This window comes from Diabrotica virgifera, chromosome 3, assembly GCF_917563875.1.
Source record: "Diabrotica virgifera virgifera chromosome 3, PGI_DIABVI_V3a".
NCBI classification, from domain to species: domain Eukaryota; kingdom Metazoa; phylum Arthropoda; class Insecta; order Coleoptera; family Chrysomelidae; genus Diabrotica; species Diabrotica virgifera.
Genome location: NC_065445.1, coordinates 37,973,298 through 37,994,338, shown reverse-complemented (window position 1 = coordinate 37,994,338; position 21,041 = coordinate 37,973,298). Strand labels below are relative to the sequence as shown.

General features: G+C 32.3%; 1 protein-coding gene across 3 annotated transcripts in view; it reads right to left on the bottom strand.

The window, feature by feature from the left end:
- Positions 1–21,041, bottom strand: part of LOC114326037 (facilitated trehalose transporter Tret1-2 homolog) — a 91,051-nt gene that overhangs the window by 39,656 nt on the left and 30,354 nt on the right. For 2 of the 3 annotated variants that reach the window (XM_028274238.2, XM_050647864.1), the window contains one exon: positions 14,515–14,535. In XM_028274238.2, the coding sequence (XP_028130039.2) occupies positions 14,515–14,535 (21 nt within the window). Of the gene's footprint in view, positions 1–14,514; positions 14,536–20,062; positions 20,086–21,041 lie in introns of those variants that run through there. The other variant, XM_050647863.1, reaches the window with a different exon arrangement.

The window sequence follows — 21,041 nt, the reverse complement described above, 5'->3', positions numbered from 1 at the left end:
GAATAAGCTGGACCAGCAGAACTACAAATAAAGAAGTACTGGAAATAATGACCACACGTCCTCATCTGGTCAATACAATCAAAATTAGAAAGACGTCGTATCTAGGACACATAATGCGCCATAGGGAATTTGAGCAGCTACAGGTGATATTAGAAGGCAAAATCGAAGGTAAAATGGGTATAGGAAGAAAGAAAAATCCTGGCTTCGAAACATCAGAGATTGGACCCACACAACAGGGAATGACTTAATTCATCAAACCCAGAACAGAGAGAAATTTGCCGTATTGATCGCCAACCTCAATAGAGAAGGCACTTAGGAGGAGGAGGGCATTAAAAAGTCTTACTGCTACTTTTAGGTTATTATTATCAAATTAAAACTGTACTAGGGATGGGAAAAACCTACCGGTTTTAACCTAAAACCGGTTTTTTACTTCGCAATAACCGGTTTTACCGGTTGTTTTTTGTCCCGGTTATAACCGGGTTTTTCTTTTTAAAGTAAGAACCGGTTATTAGGTTTTTACGGTGATTGGGATTAGGTTAGGTATTATTTTGGATCCCAATCATAATTATTATTCTCAAGTAATTATTCCAAACAAAATCATAATTCAAATTTTATTTTATAAATATAGAAGCAAACTGAAAGTGCAAACTCACATCAGCCAGAAACAATTAAGTTTTATTATAATATTCCGTTAAAAAGGTATTTGTAATCATAATATTTACATAAGAAGTGATATGGTTGAAGTAGATGCAAACATCATCTATTTTTCACACTTGACTCTTGACATTGAAAGTGGGTGAACGACTTTTTCTGATTACCAAAAATAATGTTCTGACTATGAATATCGAATTACCGATTAAGAATACGAATCTCCAAGGATTTCCCTACGTTTTCAAAACGATAAACCCATACAGGAAGTATTAAATGAGTTAAAATGTACCTATTATACAAATATACAAACGTGTTAAAAGAAATACATGATAAATTTTTTTGGTGGTAGTAAAAATAAAAGATAAATTGCATTATTCAATTTATTTTTAAGTAAAATATTTATGTTGATATTATTTTTTTTAAATCCCATTTGAAATAGTCTGGGAAGTTTTTTATAAGTTGAAAAGCTTGGGTTAAATTGCAATATGTATATATTAATCTTAGGCTACTAGCCTAATAAAATAAAAAAAAGTCAAAATGTAAATTCGTACAGGTTAAAACAAATTTTATATTAAAGTTTAGGTGGGAACAAAAGATATTTTCAAGAAAGTATCCAAATCATACAAGGGGATCATTGTTTAAATAATTAAAAAGGGGTCATTTTTGCAAAAAAAATACTTTTTTAATTGCTGAGGTAATCCACTTATTAGCGAAGGTCTATGGGATTTTTTCTGCAAAGTTGAAGAGAAGATTTTTCACATAAGACTTACTAAATTAAATTTGACCCCCTATTTATTTAAATAATTGTATACAAGACTTTAAAAGCAAATTTGCAAAAAAATATTTTTAGCGTTTTAAATAAGCACTATAAAATATCATCTTTTTTTACAGACTAAGTTGCGCTATGGTACCAGTATTAAGCAAAAAAAATTGGTCAAAAAATATTTAATATTTTTTGAGATATTGAATTTGTTTATTAAATGTTACTATATTTTCAATTGCAAAAACGCGGTTGTTTCCAAAGAAATATTCACCTGCTTAAGATATCATTATTTTTATTTTTATGTATATTTTCGATAAATGTATTGATAAATTCGAATTTCAATTAAACTCCCCCCTAAAATGGCATTTGAAAATTATTCAAATTTGTTTATAATTTGTTTTTTTAATAACGTCGCGGGGATTAAGTATTTTGAAATGCCGTTTCGATAATTGGGTTCCTGGGAATTTTTTACTAATTAACAAAATTTTTTTGTCGTTTTTTTTTTCTTTTTTTTTTCTTGGAGTCATATTACTACGGGCCCTTTTAGGGTTAAAATTTATTAGGAATGTCGAATATATGAGTTGTAGATTCTAGACCTAAAAATATTAAGATTTAACTAAAATCTTTTAAATAAAGTGTGGCTACTTACTGAGTTACAGGGTGTTTTATTTAAAAATTATTTTTACCAAGTACTTTAAAACTATTTGTCGTATCCTTATCATACTTGGCAGAAAGTGTAGCTATTATACACTCTACTAAATTGGGATTAATAAACGTTTCTAGCTAGTGCCAGAGGCGTACGACAGGGGATAGTGAATGATTGACCCTTCCCAAATTCTACGCCACTGAGCGAATTACTATTTTAGCGAAATTTTTTGATTCTCCAATACTTTGTATGTAAATAACTTTATTGGTATCGATAAAGTCATCAGTTTGAGAGATATTGGAAGTTTAAAATGAATGAATGAATGAATCAAAATAACTATGCCGTTTCATATTTAACGTCCAATATCTCGAAAACTAATGACTTAATCGTTACCAGTAAAGAGTATATTATTTACATAAAAAGTATTAAAGAATCGAAAAATTTCGCTAAAATAGTAATTCCCTCAGTGGCGTAGAATTTGGGAAGGGTCAACCATTAACTACCACCTGTCGTACGCCTCTGGTAGTAGCTAGAAACGTTTGTTTATCACAATTTAGTAGACTGTATAGTACCCACACTTTTTGCCAAGTATGATAAGGATACGTCTAATAGTTTGAAAGTACTTGGTAAAAATAATTTTTAAATTTTTAAATAAAACCCTGTTACTCAGTAAGTAGCCACATTTTATTTAAGTGATTTTAGACCAATCTTAATATTTTTAGGTCTAGAATTTACAACTTAGAGATTCGACATTCTTAATGAAACTTAACCCTAAAAGGGCCCGTAGTAATATAACTCAAAGAAAAAAAAAGAAGAGGAAAAAAGACAAAAAAATTTGTTAATTAGTGAAAAATTCCCAGGAATCCAATTATCGAAACGGTATTTCAAAATATTTAATCCCCGCGACGTTATTAAAAAAACAAATTATAAACAAATTTGAATAATTTTCAAATGCCATTTTAGGGGGAAGTTTAATTGAAATTTGAATATATTAATACATTTATCGAAAATATATAAAAAAATAAAAATAATAAGATTTAATACAGGTGAATACTTCTTTGGCAACAACCGCGTTTTTGCAATTGAAAATAGAGTAACATTTAAAAAACAAATTCAATATCTTAAAAAATATTTATTATTTTTGGACCAATTTTTTTTTATTTAATATTGATAATATAGCGCAACTTTTTCTGTAAAATAAGATACTTTATAGTGCTTATTTAAAACGCTAAGAATAATTTTTTGCAAATTTGTTTTTAAAGTTTTATATATAATTATTTAAATAAATAGGGGGTCAAATTTAATTTTGTAAGTCTTATGTGAAAAATTTACCCTTCAACTTTGAAGAAAATAATCCTATACTCCTTCATTAGTAATTGAATGACCTCAGCAGTTAAAAAATTAAGTTTTTTTGCAAAAATGACCCCTTTTTAATTATTTAAACAATGATCCCCTTGTATGATTTGGATACTTTCTTGAAAATATCTTTTGTACCCACCTAAACTTTGATATAAAATTTGTTTCAACCTGTACGAATTTACATTTTGATTTACATGTAGTGTAATTTTATTTTACTAGACTATACCTATATTATATTTAATAATAATCAATAAATATTATAATAATAATAAAATAATAAATAAATAATATAATAATCAATAGAATAAAATGGTTTTATTAAAAATTGTGTTTTCTTTCGATAGTATTAATTTTGATCATATTGATATCGAGTATCGAGTCGAGTGGAGTATCGCAAACTAAAGTGCATTGTAAATGTAACATTGTAACCTATTGAATTAAAAAAAACAAAAACCGGTTTTTTTGGCCGGTTATAACCGCCAGGTTAAACCGTAAGTAAAAAAAACCGGTATAACCGAAAACCGGTGTTTTGTCAAAAACCGCCATCCCTAGACTGTACACAGGGCCGGAGATAACGGGCGGGCAAGGGATGCACTGCAGGAGAGCGCCGTTGTTTAGGGGGCGCCATAATGAGCTTTTTACTGCTGGTGTTATACAAAATACTAGTTTCAAAAAAAAATCTAAAGGGCGCCTATAATAGTTTTGCAGGCGAGCACCTTATACCCTAGCAACGTTAATAACTGTACATGTCAATTATTTGCTCATTTGTTAAGCCGGACTCAAACGACTCGTGTACTTGGCGAATAATCGTCACTTGCATATACCTGCCATGTCGTCTGAGTGGGTTAATCGTACAATTATTTGTCACTCGTTGCCACTTTATCTTCCAACTGTTGTCGGTAAAGAATGACCCGAGTCAAAGGGATCACGATTATTCGCACACTTGTGAAGTACATACTTGTCTATACTTGCAGAGGCGGTCAAACGAAATGTATAAATAATTGGCATTTACTGCGACTATTCATTTAGACCAGTGCATTTAGCACTAAAAACACCGGAATAAATCGATTTTTAAATACACCACCTAGAGACTTGCTAGTTTTGCATTGTATTCAGGATGATGTCAGGAAAAAAGTCTACAATAGAAAAATGGGTGGAAATGCCTAATTAACAATTGCTTTTTAAAGTTCTTAACATGCATTAAAAAGTGCATAAACAGGTCATAAGCATATTAAGGGCCAACTTGTGTTACTCGCGGGGTTTTTGAGGTCGCTGAACATGACTACGCTATCAGAACTTACCCCCGGAGCACCTGGTGGCCAGGGTCACTACTAGGGCACGTCATCTGGAGATTCGAGGGCTAACGGCCCTAAATTGATGCACTCATTTTACTTGAAGTTTTGTGGAGTCGCTGAATACGAATATGCTATCAGAACCGACCTACGTAGCCCCTATTGCCCAGTGTCATTGCTGTAGCACGTCATATCTTCTGGAGTTTCGAGGGATTTTGGTACTAAATTAATGCAAACGGATTATACGGGGGTTGGGTGCTGCTGAACACGAATACTCCATCAGAACTGACCCCCGGAGCACCTTGTGCCGGTGGTCACTTCTAAGGTACGTCATCTTCTGAGGTTTTAAGGTTTTAGGCACTGAATGCATGCAAATAGATCAAGTAGGCGGTTTTTGGGGTCGCTGAATACGAATACGCCATCAGAACCGACCTCCCGACCACCTGGTACACAATGCTAAGGCATGTTATTTTCAGGAGTTTGAAGGGGTTTTGGGCATGAGGTGCAAGGGGGGTCGGTTTTGATGGCGAGTTTTTGCTCAGCTACCCCGAGTCATCTGTTTGCACAAATTTAGTGCCGAAAACCCTCTAAACTCTAGATGACGTGCCTTAGCAGTGAACCTGGACACCAGGTGTCCCGATGGTCAGTTCTGATGGCGCATATTCGTTCTCAGCGACCCAAAAACCCCCGGGTAACCAAATCTGGCCCTATTACACTTATTTTGACATGTTTATGCACTTTTGGATGCATATGATGCACTTTAAATTTCAACTATGCATTTCCAGCCATTTTTATATTGTTGACTTTTTTACTGGTGTCATCCTGAAGACAATGAAAAAAGTTGTAATTTTCTAAGTGATGTATTTAAATATCGATCTATTTTTTCCTAAATGTCCTGGTCTATTTATTAGTAATCACACCACTGATTCATTTGTCAAGGTCGTTAAGCCAAATGTTTACGCTCGCGTACTTGTAAATTGTACACGTCGTGTGAGTGCCCTGTTTGTCATCGCAATCGCAAACTCGTATACTTTCCAAGTATGCGAATAATTCTGTACTTGCGAAGTACACGAGTCGTTTGAGTCCGGCTTTACATATGGAAGTGAAACATGGACTCTACATCAGCAGGAAATAAATAAGCTGCTAGTATTTAAAAAGAACGTTTTTAGAATGATATTTGGCCATCAAAGAGATAAATTGTAGAGATGTTGAAAAAGTATCTATTCGTTACACAGTACTCGTTACTTACAAATACCGAAAGTAACGATTACTATACAGAGAGGCAAATCGTTACTTTGATTACTTTGATTACTCTGATTACTTCGTGCCAATCATATCAGAGCGAGTAACAACTATTGTATCTACTTTGATTACTCTGATTACTTCGTTACTTTCTACCAATCGTATCACAGCGGGTAACGGACGGGACCGGTATTTTACGAGTGTTATCGAATATCGTTATCGGTATGAAGCGTTTTAAGGGTGTGAGGGTGAGGAGAAGATAGAAGATGAAACAGAGGGAGATATAATGCTATACGTAAAATATGTAATGTATGTCATTAACAAAAATCTAATGCGAGAACCCTATATTTTTATCTAGATCTACGCGATGTGCCGATGTAGATTAGATACTAGATAATTCACAAATTCACAGAATGAAAATAAAAATAAAACCTACCTACTAAGAAATACGATTCTCGATATGATTACCGGTACTCAAATACAAAAGTAATCATAGTAATCAAATCATTTTTATCCATTAAACAGATCGGTGCTTCTGAGAAATACGATTCTCGATATGATTGCCGGTACTCAAATACAAAAGTAACAAAAGTAATCATAGTAATCAAAGTAACGAATACTGCAAATGATTACTTTATACAAAAGTAACGATTTGTAACGATTACTCGAAAGTAACTATAATCAATATCACTAATGAATTGGTAAGAGAGTGGAGAGAGAAGGTACCGCAATCTTGAATTGGTGACTCTGTATGCGACTGAAAACATCGTCAGACATATTATAAAAGCTAACCGGATAAGATTGGCAAGTCATGTGGTAAGATCAGAGGAAGACAGTGTGTTGAAGAGAGTTTCTTTGAGATAACAGACGACAGAAGACCGTCAGTAGGCCGTCCCAGAAAAAGAAGGAAGGATGATATTGAAGAAGATGGAGGGATATAGTGGATGCGGTGAAGACTCGCCCCGAGTTGTAAAGCCAGCCAAGAAGAAGAAGAAGAATGTTTACGTGGGACAACAGATCATGCCAAATATCTATTAATAATAGAAATGAACATTCGCATATTTGTTCTGATAACGTACATGCTTCATGTCGTGCACCAATATATCTATTTATAATTTTTGTGTACTTTTGTACAATTATCCATATCATGTATTAACCTTTTTTAAGTAATAATGGGGTAAAGGGATAGAAAATAGGTAATTAAAACTCTAATTATCAGCCTAACTTTGCGAAAGAAAATTAACTACCTACGTCATGTCAAGTAGCCTAGTCGGGACTATTTTATTGGTGACCAAACTAGAAAAACTATTTAAAAAAAAGCAGCATTTTTCTAGAAGATGTCGCTAGGGCATCCCTGCCATTTCGTTCGATGCAATCCGTGACTGCACGCGGAGTATTATCCCGGTTCCGTCAGAGAGAAGAGCATATGTATCTCCTGATGAGGGGCTAAGAAGCCCCGAAACCGGTAGGGATGCTTGCTGTACTCTCTGATTGAACCAGAATATAATACGATTGCAGTTTCGGGTTGCAACGAAATGAAAAATGTTTATTCATTTTTATTTAAAAAAATGTTGATAAGCAGTTGTCTTCATATCTTTAAGTAGTTAAAACGGATTTATAAACGGATTTTCCAAAAAAAAAACCGTTCTCTATCAGTAACCTTTAATAATACAGGGTGAGTCATGAGGAACTGTACATACTCCTACCTCGTATAGAGGCCCCTATGGGGAATAACAAATGACCATTAAAATGTGTCTGCTCCCATTGTTTAATAATATACAGGGCGAGTTTCGCATTTTGACAGAAATTTTTATTCGTCATAATTTTTGAACGGTCAGATCGATGTGTCTCTTATTTTGGTCAATCGTTACACTATTACCACCTAATCAACTGATTTATTCAGGGCCGGTTGTTCGAAAGCTAATCAACAATGATCATTATCAAATATTTAATTACTGTCACCAACTGTCAATGTCAACTTTGTTTGGGTTGCTGAAAACATAATATGAAATTACTTAATCAATTATGTTAATAATTGTTATGTTAATTGATTAACTAATCTCATAATTTTAATCAATTATGTTTTCAGCAACCCAATAAAGTTGACATTGACAGTTTTGGTGAAAGTAATTAAATATTTGATAGTGATCATTGTTGATCAGCGTTCGAACAACCGGCCCTTAAACTAGAAAAAAATCAGGTCCGGCTTTAAAAAATTAGTTCGTTTGGGTCTTAGAAAAAATTTCACCCTGTATACGCTTTTTGAAAACTCTAATATTAATTTTGCAAATTAGACAAATAGGCAATTAAAATGACATATTTATTTTTGTCCCCACACGATTACTTAATTTTTTATAAAAAAATCAAATTTGACTATGAATTAAAAATTTGGTAAAGTGAACCATAGATTTAAAAAAAATTAACTTTTGTTACAAAAATTAATTTTTTTAAACAAATATTTGATTTATGTTACCACCCAATCAACTGATTTATTCAAACTAGAAAAAAATCAGGTCCAGCTTTAAAAAATTAGTTCGTTTGGGTCTTAGAAAAAATTTCACCCTGTATACGCTTTTTGAAAACTCTAATATAAATTTTACAAATTAGACAAATAGGCAATTAAAATGGCATATTTATTTTTTCCCCACACGATTACTTAATTTTTTATTAAAAAATCAAATTTGTCAAAATCGCAATTTTACCATAAAAATAAAAAAAATTAAACAACGTTTTTCTTAAAATTAAAAGTTTCACCATTATTTTTTTCTATAATACGTCTAGATCTAAAACTCCCCATAACACTTCTCTTTGGACTCTTTGGAGTTTAACATAGACGTGATCAAATAGATACATTTTAAATTTTTCACTTAATATTTGCGATTTAACTTTGCAATTCACGAATCTGCACCTTTTATTTTTAAAAATTCATAACTTTTACGAGAAGAAGACTGAAAGTCTACAACAATTGTCATAGTCTTCACAATGGTAAGAGATATGTGCTGTAAAAATTTCAGAAAAAAAAATTAAAATGGAACGTTGTAGCGAGTTAAACCGTGATTTCATCTTTTTTTTTTATTTTTGGGTTAAAATTCCGATTTTGACAAATTTGATTTTTTAATAAAAAATTAAGTAATCGTGGGGGGAAAAAATAAATTGCCATTTTAATTGCCTATTTGTCTAATTTGTAAAATTCATATTAGAGATTTCAAAAAGCGTATACATTGTGAAATTTTTTCTAAGACCAAAACGAAATAATTTTTTAAATCCGGGCCTGATTTTTTCTAGTTTGAATAAATCAGTTGATTGGGTGGTAACATAAATTAAATATTTGTTAAAAAAAATTAATTTTTGTAATAAAAGTAAATTTTTTTAACTCTATGGTTCACTTTACCACACTTTTAATTATTATTCATAGTCAAATTTGATTTTTTTATAAAAAATTAAGTAATCGTGTGGGGAAAAAATAAATATGCCATTTTAATTGCCTATTTGTCTAATTTGTAAAATTCATATTAGAGTTTTCAAAAAGCGTATACTGGGTGAAATTTTTTCTAAGACCCAAACAAACTAATTTTTTAAAGCCGGACCTGATTTTTTCTAGTTTGAATAAATCAGTTGATTAGGTGGTAATAGTGTAACGATTGATCAAAATAAGAGACACATCGATCTGACCGTTCAAACATTATGACCAATATAAATTTCTGCCAAAATGCGAAACTCGCCCTGTATATTATTAAACAAGGGGAGCAGACACTTTTTAATGGTGATTTGTTATTCCCAATAGGGGCCTCTATACGAGGTAGGAGTATGTACAGTTCCTTATGACTCACCCTGTATATTTTTCGCTTCCATAGTATCCATACACATAATTTTGAATGGTCATATAGTACGGTATCCGAATATATGTAGGTCGATCTGTACCCATCTGCTTGCCGGATGAAACATTTTTTTTATTAAATTTCATACATAGACAAATATTTCTAGCATGAGTTGCCTATCAAAATCGTGTCATAGCTATCCTTATTGGGGGCCGTAGGGGTTGAAATCAATATTTCAAGCACTTTTTTTTAAAGGATTGTAGAATTATTGTATTTTTAAATTAAATAGGCATATTCAGTATTCAGTTCAATTCATATATTATTCAAGAAAAAATTCAAGGAATAATATTGAAAAATAAGCCAACGGTGACAAATTTTTGGAGACACCTCAAAATGTACTGAATTTTGCGGTGGACATCAGAACTCATCATTGGATCATGGTAAACAAAAACTTCAAAAAGATTTTATTAGCTTATTACTCTGGGCTAATTAGCAAAATTCATGGAAAAGTTACTTACCATCAATTTTATTGCTGGAATCGAACTATAAGATCCTCTATATTAATAATATAGGTATGCAAAGTCCATAGATAAATGTGCTAGAAACACACTACTTTTTTCTACTTTTTTATAAACAAAATGGCGCCGACAAATCGTATTTTTTCAATTATTGCTCTATAACTCTGAAGATTTTAACTTTACAACAAAAACACTCAAATAAAAATTCACCGCAATTAAATTCTGCATAGAGATATGTTTTTCCCGATTTGCTCCGATGAAAATTTTCCTCGGAAAATGCGGGTTTTCCCAACAAAAACTCTAATTTTCAAATAAAGTTTTAGGTAAGTAATTATTAATCAATAATTAAATAACTTAGTGACATCAAAGCTTTTTTGGTATAGATTGTAATTCCAGAAGCCGGTGAAAATTAAACGAATATTTTAGCAACAATTCAATTGTTAATTAACAATTTACGATCGCAATAATAACCAAAATAATCATGATACATTGATCAAACTTATAAAGATTATAAAGATGAGATGCTTATTTAATATTTTATCGACAAAATATAAATTTTTCGTTTTTTTGCATAATCTTTAAATTAAAAAAAAAATAGTTATAATACGCTGGTCTAATTAGTAAAGTACAAAGAAAGGTTATTTACCAGCAATTTTATTGCTGGAGTCGAATAATATGATCCTATATATTAATAATATAGGTATGCAAAGTCCGCAGATGGTGTGCTACTTTTTTTTATTAACAAAATGGCGCCCCCATCGTGTTTTTTTCAATGATTGGTATTTAACTCCGAAGATTTTAACTTTACACCAAAAACACTCAAATAAAAATTCACCACAATTTAATTCTACATATAGGCATGTTTTTCCCGATTTGCTCCGACGAAAATTTTCCTCGGAAAATGTGGGTTTTCCCAACAAAATCTCGAATTTTCAAATAAATTTTTTGGGCAAGTAATTATTTATTAATAATTAAATAACTTGGTGAAATAAAAGCTTTCTTGGTATAGACTATAACTGCAGAAGCCGGTGAAAATTAAAAGAAATTTTTAGCAACAATTCAATTGTTAATTAACAATTTACAGTCGCAATAACAACCAAAATAATCATGAGACATTGATCAAACTTAGAAAGATTATAAAGATGTGATGCCTATTTAATATTTTGTCGACAAAATATAAATTTTTCATTTTTTTGCATAGTTTTTAAATGTTAAAAAAAATAGTTATAAACAAATTAACATTTCCCAGAAATTGTTTATTATATTCTAATTTTAAAAAATATTTAAAATGCGTATTTCAAAGGTCTTAAAAATGAATGCTTTAAAAATGTTTTAAAACCATTTGCAAAAAAGTTATGAAACAGCAAAATAAATATACGATCTTCCGTTGTTTATAATTTGCTTTAATTGTTTCAAAGCTTAAAAGTGAGTCTGTGGTATAATCTAATTACCCACAAAGAATATCAAATATTAGTTCAATGGTTATATTTTAATCAAAGAATAAAAATACTTTTTTTTGTAATTTTTAGCGCGAAAGTAGGCTTGATACAGAGCCGGAGCTAAACTGTTCACTCGAAGGGACTGACACGCAGCATACATAATACTATAATTTTATTTATTAAGTGTACGTCGCGCGGCGGTCGTCGCTTCGAGTGAAAATTTTAGCTACAGTACTGTATTAGTCTACTTTCGCGCGTGTAAATTACAAAAAAATACATTTATAATCTTTAATTAAAATATAACCATTAAACTTATAATCGATATTTTTTGTAAATAATTATCTTGTACTTTAACCTCACTTTTACGCTTTGAAAGAATTTAAAAAAATTATAAACAACGTATTAATCGTATGTTTACTTTGCTGTTTCATGACTTTTTTGCAAATGGTTGCAAAAAAGTTTTAAAGCATTCATTTTCAAAAGATATTTGAAATACGCATTTTAACTATTTTTTAAAATTAGAATATAATAAAAACTTTCTGAGAAACGTTAATTTGTTCATAACTATTTTTTTAAACATTTAAAGATTATGCAAAAAAAAATAAAAAAATAATATTTTGTCAGCAAAATGTTAAATAGAATCTTTATAAGATTTCAAAGTTTGATCAGTGTATCATAAGTAAGTATTTTGGTTATTATTGCGACCGTAAATTATTAATTAACAATTGAATTGTTGCTAAAATATTTGTTCAATTTTCACCAGCTTCTGGAACCATAATCTAAACCAAGAAGGCTTTTAAGTCACCAAATTATTTAATTATTGGTAGATAATTACTTATCTAAAACTTTATTTGAAAATTAAGGATTTTGTTGGGAAAACCCGCATTTTCCGAGGAAAATTTTCGTCGGAGCAGATCGAGAAAAATATATCTTTATGCAGAATTTAATTGCAGTGAATCTTTATTTGAGTGTTTTTGTTTGTAAAGTTAAAATCTTCGGAGTTATAGAGCACTAATTGAAAAAATACGATTTTCGCGCGCCATTTTGTTTATAAAAAAGTAGCACACTATCTGCGGACTTTGCATACCTATATTATTAATATATATAATCATAAGCTTCGATTCCAGCAATAAAATTGCTGGTAAATAAATTTTCCTAAAATGGTCTATTCTCCGATAATCAGCCCAGACTATATAAGTTTTTCGAGGTAACGCTGTCGAGCTTTTTTTAGTTTTATCGAATTTTGACTTTTTGATATCACTCAGAAGTCAAACCAACAGATTTGTTTGCAAAAAAGGGTGAAAATCAACATATTTATTATTGTTAAATAAAAAATAAACATAAAACAAAAAATATCTCGACAGCGTTACCTCAAGGAATGTCTAAAAAAATATATACAAAATTCCAGGTGGGTTGATCAAGTAGTTTTTGAGTTACAATGTCTAGAGCCTTTGAAAAAAGCAGTTTTGAAAAAAAACGCGTTTAAAGTATTGTCAACTTTTATTTTCAATTTCTTTTTTGTCTGTCAAATCGTAAAGTGATGCACGCCGGAATATGTTTTTGAATCGCGGAGTAACTTATAAAAGAAAATGAGAACAGCTGTTGACCGTTTCTTACCACGCTCAAGCGCGCTGCAAAGCAAGTCGAAGGTAGGGAGGTAGGGAGATAGTATTGAATATCCTTACCTTCGACTCGCTTGTTGAACAACGGTCAACAGCTGTTCTCATTTTCTTTTGTAAATTACTCCGCGATTCAAGAAGATATTCAGGTGTGCATCATTTTACGATTTGACAGACAAAAAAAATTGATAATAAAAGTTCACAGCACTTTAAACACTTTTTCCTCAAAACTGCTTTTTTCAAAGGCTGTAGACATTGTAACTTAAAAACTACTTAACCGACCCACCTGGAATTTTGTATATGTTTTCTTTAGACATTCCTTGAGGTAATGCTTTCGAGATCATTTTTGTTTAATGCTTATTTTTTGTTTAACTATAATATGTATGTTGATTTTCACCCTTTATTGCAAAAAAATTCGTTGATTTGACTTCTGAGTGATATCAAAAAGTCAAAAGTCATAAGCCATGAAAAGTCATGAAAAACTCATAAGCTAATAAAATATTTTTGAATTTTTTGTTTACCATGATTCAATGATGAGTTCTGATGTGTCCACCGCACAATCCATTGTTTTTTGAGGTGCCTTTAAGAATTTGCCACCGTTGGCTTATTTTTTAATATTTTTCGAATGTTCCTATTTAATTTAAAAATAAAATAATTTTTCAAAAAAAATGTGCATGAAATATTGATTTCAACCCCTACGGCCCCCCTTAAGGATAGCTATGACACGATTTTGATAGGCAACCCATGCTAGCAGTGGCGCACCTAGAATTTTCCTCTGGGGGGTTTGGTTTCCTCTGGGTGGGGGGGGGTTGGCTTGGGTACAGAATTTTTTTTGTATAGTTTGTTAAAGACAAGGTACATTTTCCTACTATCCTTTATATGCTCTGGAAGGGGTTTTAACCCCCAAAACCCCCCTGGGTGCGCCACTGCATGCTAGAAATATTTGTCTATGTATGAAATTTAATAAAAAAATGTTTCATCCGGCAAGCAGATGGGTACAGATTGACCTTTATTCGGATCTTTGACTAATAATGTTAGTCAAAATGTCATGTCATTTTGTTTCGTTCAATTACCTACCATTGACTTTAAACGAGAAATGGGACGAACAGTAATCTAACAAGAAATTATTTATTCTTAAAAAGTATCTAAAATATTAGTAATACTTACTTTAATGCAAGAGCACTGGCACTAAAACAAAAAAATAATTGTTAAATTTAAATTGAAACAAATTGAAGTTTATAAGCCAAAACCATGTTAGATGGCTGGTTTGGGATTAAGCGATGATCAGTGGGCCAGTCAAAAAGTGGCCGCAAATAGTTTTAATTAAATTAATAGTAATTGACTTTAAAAAAAATTCTATATCAAATTAGAGCCAATTTTTTTCTATTACGATGATATAACGTTGCCTGTGACAAATGGCCGTAAATTATGGTTGCCACTTTGCCAGGCGTTAATAAAACGTGAGGGATCAGAGTAAAAATGAAACAGATCAATACCACTGGTTTGACAAGATGTCTGTTTTAACAACTCGCATTCACCATCAAAGCTTGTCAAACCCGTAGCGTTGCGCGCTAGCTCTCTTTCACTTTCTCTTTGATACTTCGCGTTTGAACCACTGGCAACCCTAATTTGGGTCGGTTTTTGCGTATACGTCAAAGGGGTTGGCGCCAATACTTGTGTTGCTGTTGATGCCAATCACACATTGGCGCTACAGTTTTGCCACTTCTTTGGTGTGAAATAGTGTTGCGTTTCAACGTATTTATTACTTAAAAGAAAATATGTCTTCTAAATCTGAGACGGTGTCAGACCACGAAAAACTGCTAGTAGTATGGTATAGTTAGACCCAAACCCAGACATCCAAAGTGAAAGTTATCCTCCAACACCAAATTGTTCTATATGGTCCACATAATGTTCAGAAAAAAGTCACACCATTTTGAGTGTCGGGTTTGGGGGGGAGAGGGGGAGAAATCTGAAAATTCGTAGTTTTTTACGTTTTTCGTCGATATTTCTAAAACTAAGCGGTTTAGCATGAACAACCTTCTACACAAAATTGTTCTACATTAAATTTAAAATAAAAAAGGCCCTATGCATAACCCTTCTAAAATCAACGGTTCCAGAGTTACAGAGGGTGAAAAGTGGAGGTTTTCGATACTTTTTATATTTACTGATTTCTTCCTCCTCTCCCTCCCAAACCCGACGCTCAAAATGGTGTGACTTTTTTCTGAACATTATGTGGACCATATAGAACAATTTGGTGTTGAAAGATAACTTTCACTTTGGATGTCTGGGTTTTTGGTATAGTTATATCATAAATATTGTCCAAAAAATATAAAAAGTATCGAAAACCTCAACTTTTCCCCTCCGTAACTCTGGAACCGTTGATTTTATAACAATTGTGTACACAACATTTTTTGTTTTAAATTTCATGTAGAACATTTTTGTATATAACATTGTTTACGCTAAAGCATAGTTTTAGGAATATTGACGAAAAACCTAAAAAAACTACTAATTTACCGGCTTCTCTCCCATCTCCCTCCCAAACCGGATGCTCAAAATGGTGTAACTTTTTACTGAACAATATGTGGACGATATAGAACATTTTGGTGTTGGAGGAAAACTTTTACTTTGGATGTTTGGGTTAGGCCTATTTTTGGACCAGTTATACTATACTACCTCCGTAACTTTGGAACCATTCATTTTAGAAAGATATGCATAGGGCCTTTTTTATTTCAAATTTAATGTAGAACAATTTTGTATAGAGGGTTGTTCATGCTAAACCGCATAGTTTTAGAAATATTGGCGAAAAACTTAAAAAACTACGAATTTATCGATTTCTCCCCCCTCACCCCCCCCCCAAACCCGACGCTCAAAATGGTGTGACTTTTTTCTGGACATTGTGTGGACCATATAGAACAATTTGGTGTTGAAGGATAACTTTCACTTTGGATGTCTGGGTTATGCCATCTTTTGGATCAACTATACTATACTATAGAATTTCTTGAGCTTTATCAAGTCGAACGAGTGCTGTGGAATGTGGAATTCAACATATTAATTTCTTAGTTTATGAATTGTTGTCATTCACCATCCTGTTCAACGAGAGGGCCTTCACGTTTTTTGTTGTAAAATATAATCATGTTTATGCACTTATTATCACGACATCGATAGTCGCAGCCACAGCAATTTCCATGTCGGACATATTGACGTTAGCTCTAAAAGGAACAGATTGACATGGCCCCAATATTCAACCCAATGTGTGAATGCCACACCGAACATCGGAGTACAGTTGACCCAATGTGTGGATGTGTGGAACCCGCGTAAATCTATAATACGAATTCGATGTATACGCACGGATTGGGACATCTGGACATTTGGACGTCGCTCGCCGTTTGGGCGTCGAGCCAAGTGAACGTCAGCCGTTTCGGCGTCGGAATTAATTGGTAACGTTATAGGTTACTGCTGTCAGTTCAATAATTAAAAAGTTTCTAATTATGTTGCCATGGTGACTTTAATACGCGCGATTTAGAAAAATCTATTTGCACTCTACAACGTTGTTTTAATAAACAAAAAATAGTATATATGTAACTATACAAAATATTTTATTTGTAAATACAGTATTACACGTATTATTATGTGTTTATATCCTACCTAAAAAATATATTCAACAAATATAAATTAAAATAAAATATAAAATAATAAAGTAAAGCAAATAACTTTTTATAAAGATCAAATGAAATGTCTTTATCTTATTTAGTAGTTAGCCTTTTGGCTTACTGTTTTTAATTTCATTTGGAAATGATATAAGTTTCTCGGGTTGCAAGATTTCAAATATGTATTACTCAAGTCACAGAGACTTTTAAACAGCTCCACATTCCGGGGACCCCACAAAGCCTCAAAGTAAAAAATAGCAAATTATTCACATGTAATTATTTTTGTTGTATGCAAACACTTGTGCCACCCACTCTCTTTTAATTACAAAAGCTGCAGCTGAGTGTTGTCCTGCTGCCACAGCATTCTTTGATTTCTTATTAGAACTTAATATATTTTTCACTTCTTCTACTATAGATACAACTTGTTAATTGAATGTTTAACACTTTAACTGCCATGTGTACCATATATGGACACAGGCAATTTTAGTTCTCTGCCATGTGTACATATATTGGACACAGGTTTTATCAGCGTTTCAGCCATGTGTCCGTGGTTGGTATACATTTAACGTGTATTTAAATGGGAGTTTCATTAAGTCTGGCGTAGAACGTAGAACCATAACGTTTAAAAACATTCTGGGATTTTTTTTTTATTTTTAAAGGTATAAGGGATAATAAAATTAAAATTAACTATACATTAACTTTTTTTTTATTTTTATGACAGTATAGTAATAAAAAGTAACATAATATAATGTAGTATTTTTTAATTAGAAAATTAGGTACTGAGAGTCAATTTTATTGTACATGTTTTAGTTATTTTTTTTGTAAAAACACGGTTGGCAAAGAAACATTCTAAACACATAAAAGGACTGTCTTCACATCCGTTGCATACCCGTGTTACTCATTTTGTGTTTTTTATAGCATAATTTTGATCATGGATTTCAGATTTTTTTTTGTAACGAATCGTCCACCTGCCTCTTTTGTTCAAAGCATTTTGAGTAAGTTCATGTTTGGCATGAACTTGTACAGGAAGAAGTAGATTACTACTTTGAATAAGTTGAATGCACACATTTTCTTTGAATTTTGTAACTGACGTTTTGCTTTGGTTGATGTTATTGAAAATAATTCCACCAGTGAAGTACCAGTAATCATCTCAAATGCCACTTTTCTGTACCATTTGTCAGACTTTCGTAAGCAGTTTGAATAAGCTGTCTTTTGATCTGACATGTTCACAAATAGTTTTGCGTTATTGTACTCGACAATGGCTGCAGGTTTTTTTTTAGGACCTTCCCTAAGACCTAAGATAACGGACTATTTGACCTTAAGTGTCCATCTATGGTACTCATGGCCTGCAACTAGACATTAGGAACAATTTCACAATTGCAGGCCGCGTGCACCAAATGAGGACACAGCAATTTTTACAAAAATGCCCAAAAAACAAATCTGATTTTATGATTTTTGCTAAAAACAAACACAAATAGAGTAATTAAGTTGAAAAAATATGTTGGCCTAGAAGACCCGGTACAAAATTTACTCTGAATTTACCTGGCAGTTAAAGTGTTAAGCACCAGTTATAGGTAATCATCAGATTAAAGTAGCATTATCCAAAAGTTCAGAAGACGATGAACAAGAATTTAAAACTCGTAACGATGCAAATGGTTTGTATAATCGAATGCGTTTACTGGAAACAGGAATATTTGCAATATTTTTGAATAAAATCAGAGAGAACAAACAGCCCAAGTCGTTTTCTCCAAGATCCAAATATTGCCCTTAATTCAGTAATAGTGGCACTTATGTACATCACTTAAAGAATTTAGACAGCAAAGCCGTGACAATTTCGAAATACATAATGTGAGACGCGAGGCGAGATGGTAAGCGGGAGTCAAGACTATTCGACACATAGAAAACGACTACTGATTATTCAACTGACTCCACTGGATTACGGAACATCTCAAGAGACTGAAATGACAACATCAGAGAAATTTAGGACTCAAAATGTTATCGCTATTATAAATCACTTCATTACCTCTTTAAGTCAGAGGCTTTCTGCATATTTATTAATCCATTCATTCCAACTTTGGATTCTTACATCATTTGAAAAATTTGACTCCCAAGGAAATTGAAGCTCGCTCACTAAAGCTTACTACCGACATTTATAGCAATGGTTTAGATGAAAATCTAGGTGTAGAACTAGTACAATTTGTAGAATTTTTCAATTCATTTAAAGAGGATATCGGCACATCAAATATAAGCAAGGAACTTCAAATGTACCGACTGTTAGAATAAAATAATGTGAATGATGCGTTTCCAAACGTTGAGGTGACACTTCTTTTATATTTAGTTCTGATTATGATGCTAACTAACTGCAGTGGGAAGAAGTTATTTTCAAAACTTAAATTAATTAAAAATTGACTTCGATTTATGATGGACCAAGAGCGTTCGAATAATCTCTCTATAATGAGCATTAAATACGATGTCTTGTACCAACTAGACATGTCCGATACAATCAAGGAATTTTCAATGAAAAAATCTCGAAAAGTACCCGGACTATGTTTATTTTTAAGATTTTACTGTAACAAGTAACAGCTCTTGTATTTTTTATTATTTAAAAATATAGATATTTATAAAAGTAGATCAACATTATTTCAATGGTAGGAAGTAAGGGCCTCACACCAAGTCTGCCCAGGGGCCCCCACTGCCTTAAATCAGTATCTGCTTTAAAACTTTTGTTTGGTTTGAGAAATCAATATATTCAAACAGCAATAATATGTATTGACCCTGAAGTACGATTCCGGGTCTGAAATCCTCTCATGTTCTGATAACTCAAAATATCGCGTGTTTTAAAGTGACCCATAGCAACATCAGTAACCCTAGAAACGTAAAGTCTACAGTCAACTGTTTCACTATTGAACTGACATAAGTTTAATAACGTTTTCTATATATAACGTTACCAATTAATTCCGACGCCGAAATGGCCGACGTCGAAACGGCTGACGTCCACATGACTCGACGCCCAAACGGCGACGCCCAAATGGCCCCGCCGAAACAGCGACCTAGATCCGTATACTCACCCGTACATCTTGTCCTCCCTACAGAGTGGTTCAAATATACATTAGAAAACATTTTTTTTCTTCCACCCGGTATAAACTCGAAAAAGTGTACATATCAACGAAAAGTGTAAAATAACAAAAACAAATCAGCGGAATCCGTGAAAAACTTTTGCGGTTTAGTTTATTAGGATGAACTGATCTTAGTGGAACACTCTTTATATTAATAAAAAAATAAAAGCCACAAAAAATAACTTCAGATTAATAACCCGTTATACTAAATACGTCTAAAAACATAAAGTAGGTTTAAAAACCAACTTTTACTTTTTCCAATTCTACAGGAATTACCACAATAATTTGTTTTATCTTCTTATACTCAATTTGGTAAGCATAATTTGATTAATAGTTCCACTAAGAGAAAAAAAAATGTGGTTTTGCGGCCAACGCAAAAAACTAAAATCATTGATCTGTGAATAATTCTAAACCTGCTATTATGAAAAGTAAACATGAATTATCTCATCAAATAGATACTTACTATAATCGTTCAATATAGTCAAGTAAATCGGTATGGAAATGTATACAAAAACAAAATACATTATAGCTTTATACCAGTCTGAAACGTCTAGGAATGTTAAATATATATATACAAGGAGAGGTTAGCGCGAGTTAATAAATATCGGCATGGCTCGCAATAAGTATGAAAAACAAAATATGCACAAGATGGAATGCAACCATAGACACGTGTTTCTGACTTATTAGTCGTCATCAGTATGATATAGCTACAGGAGCTACATAGCCTACCATACTGATGACGGTTATCCATACCATACTGGTTATCACCATACTGATGACGACTAATAAGTCAGAAACACGTGTCTATGGTTGCATTCCATCTTGTGCATATTTTGTTTTTCATACTTATTGCGAGCCATGCCGATATTTATTAACTCGCGCTAACCTCTCCTTGTTTGATTGTTTAAAACGTTCTAAACGTTTGGCATTC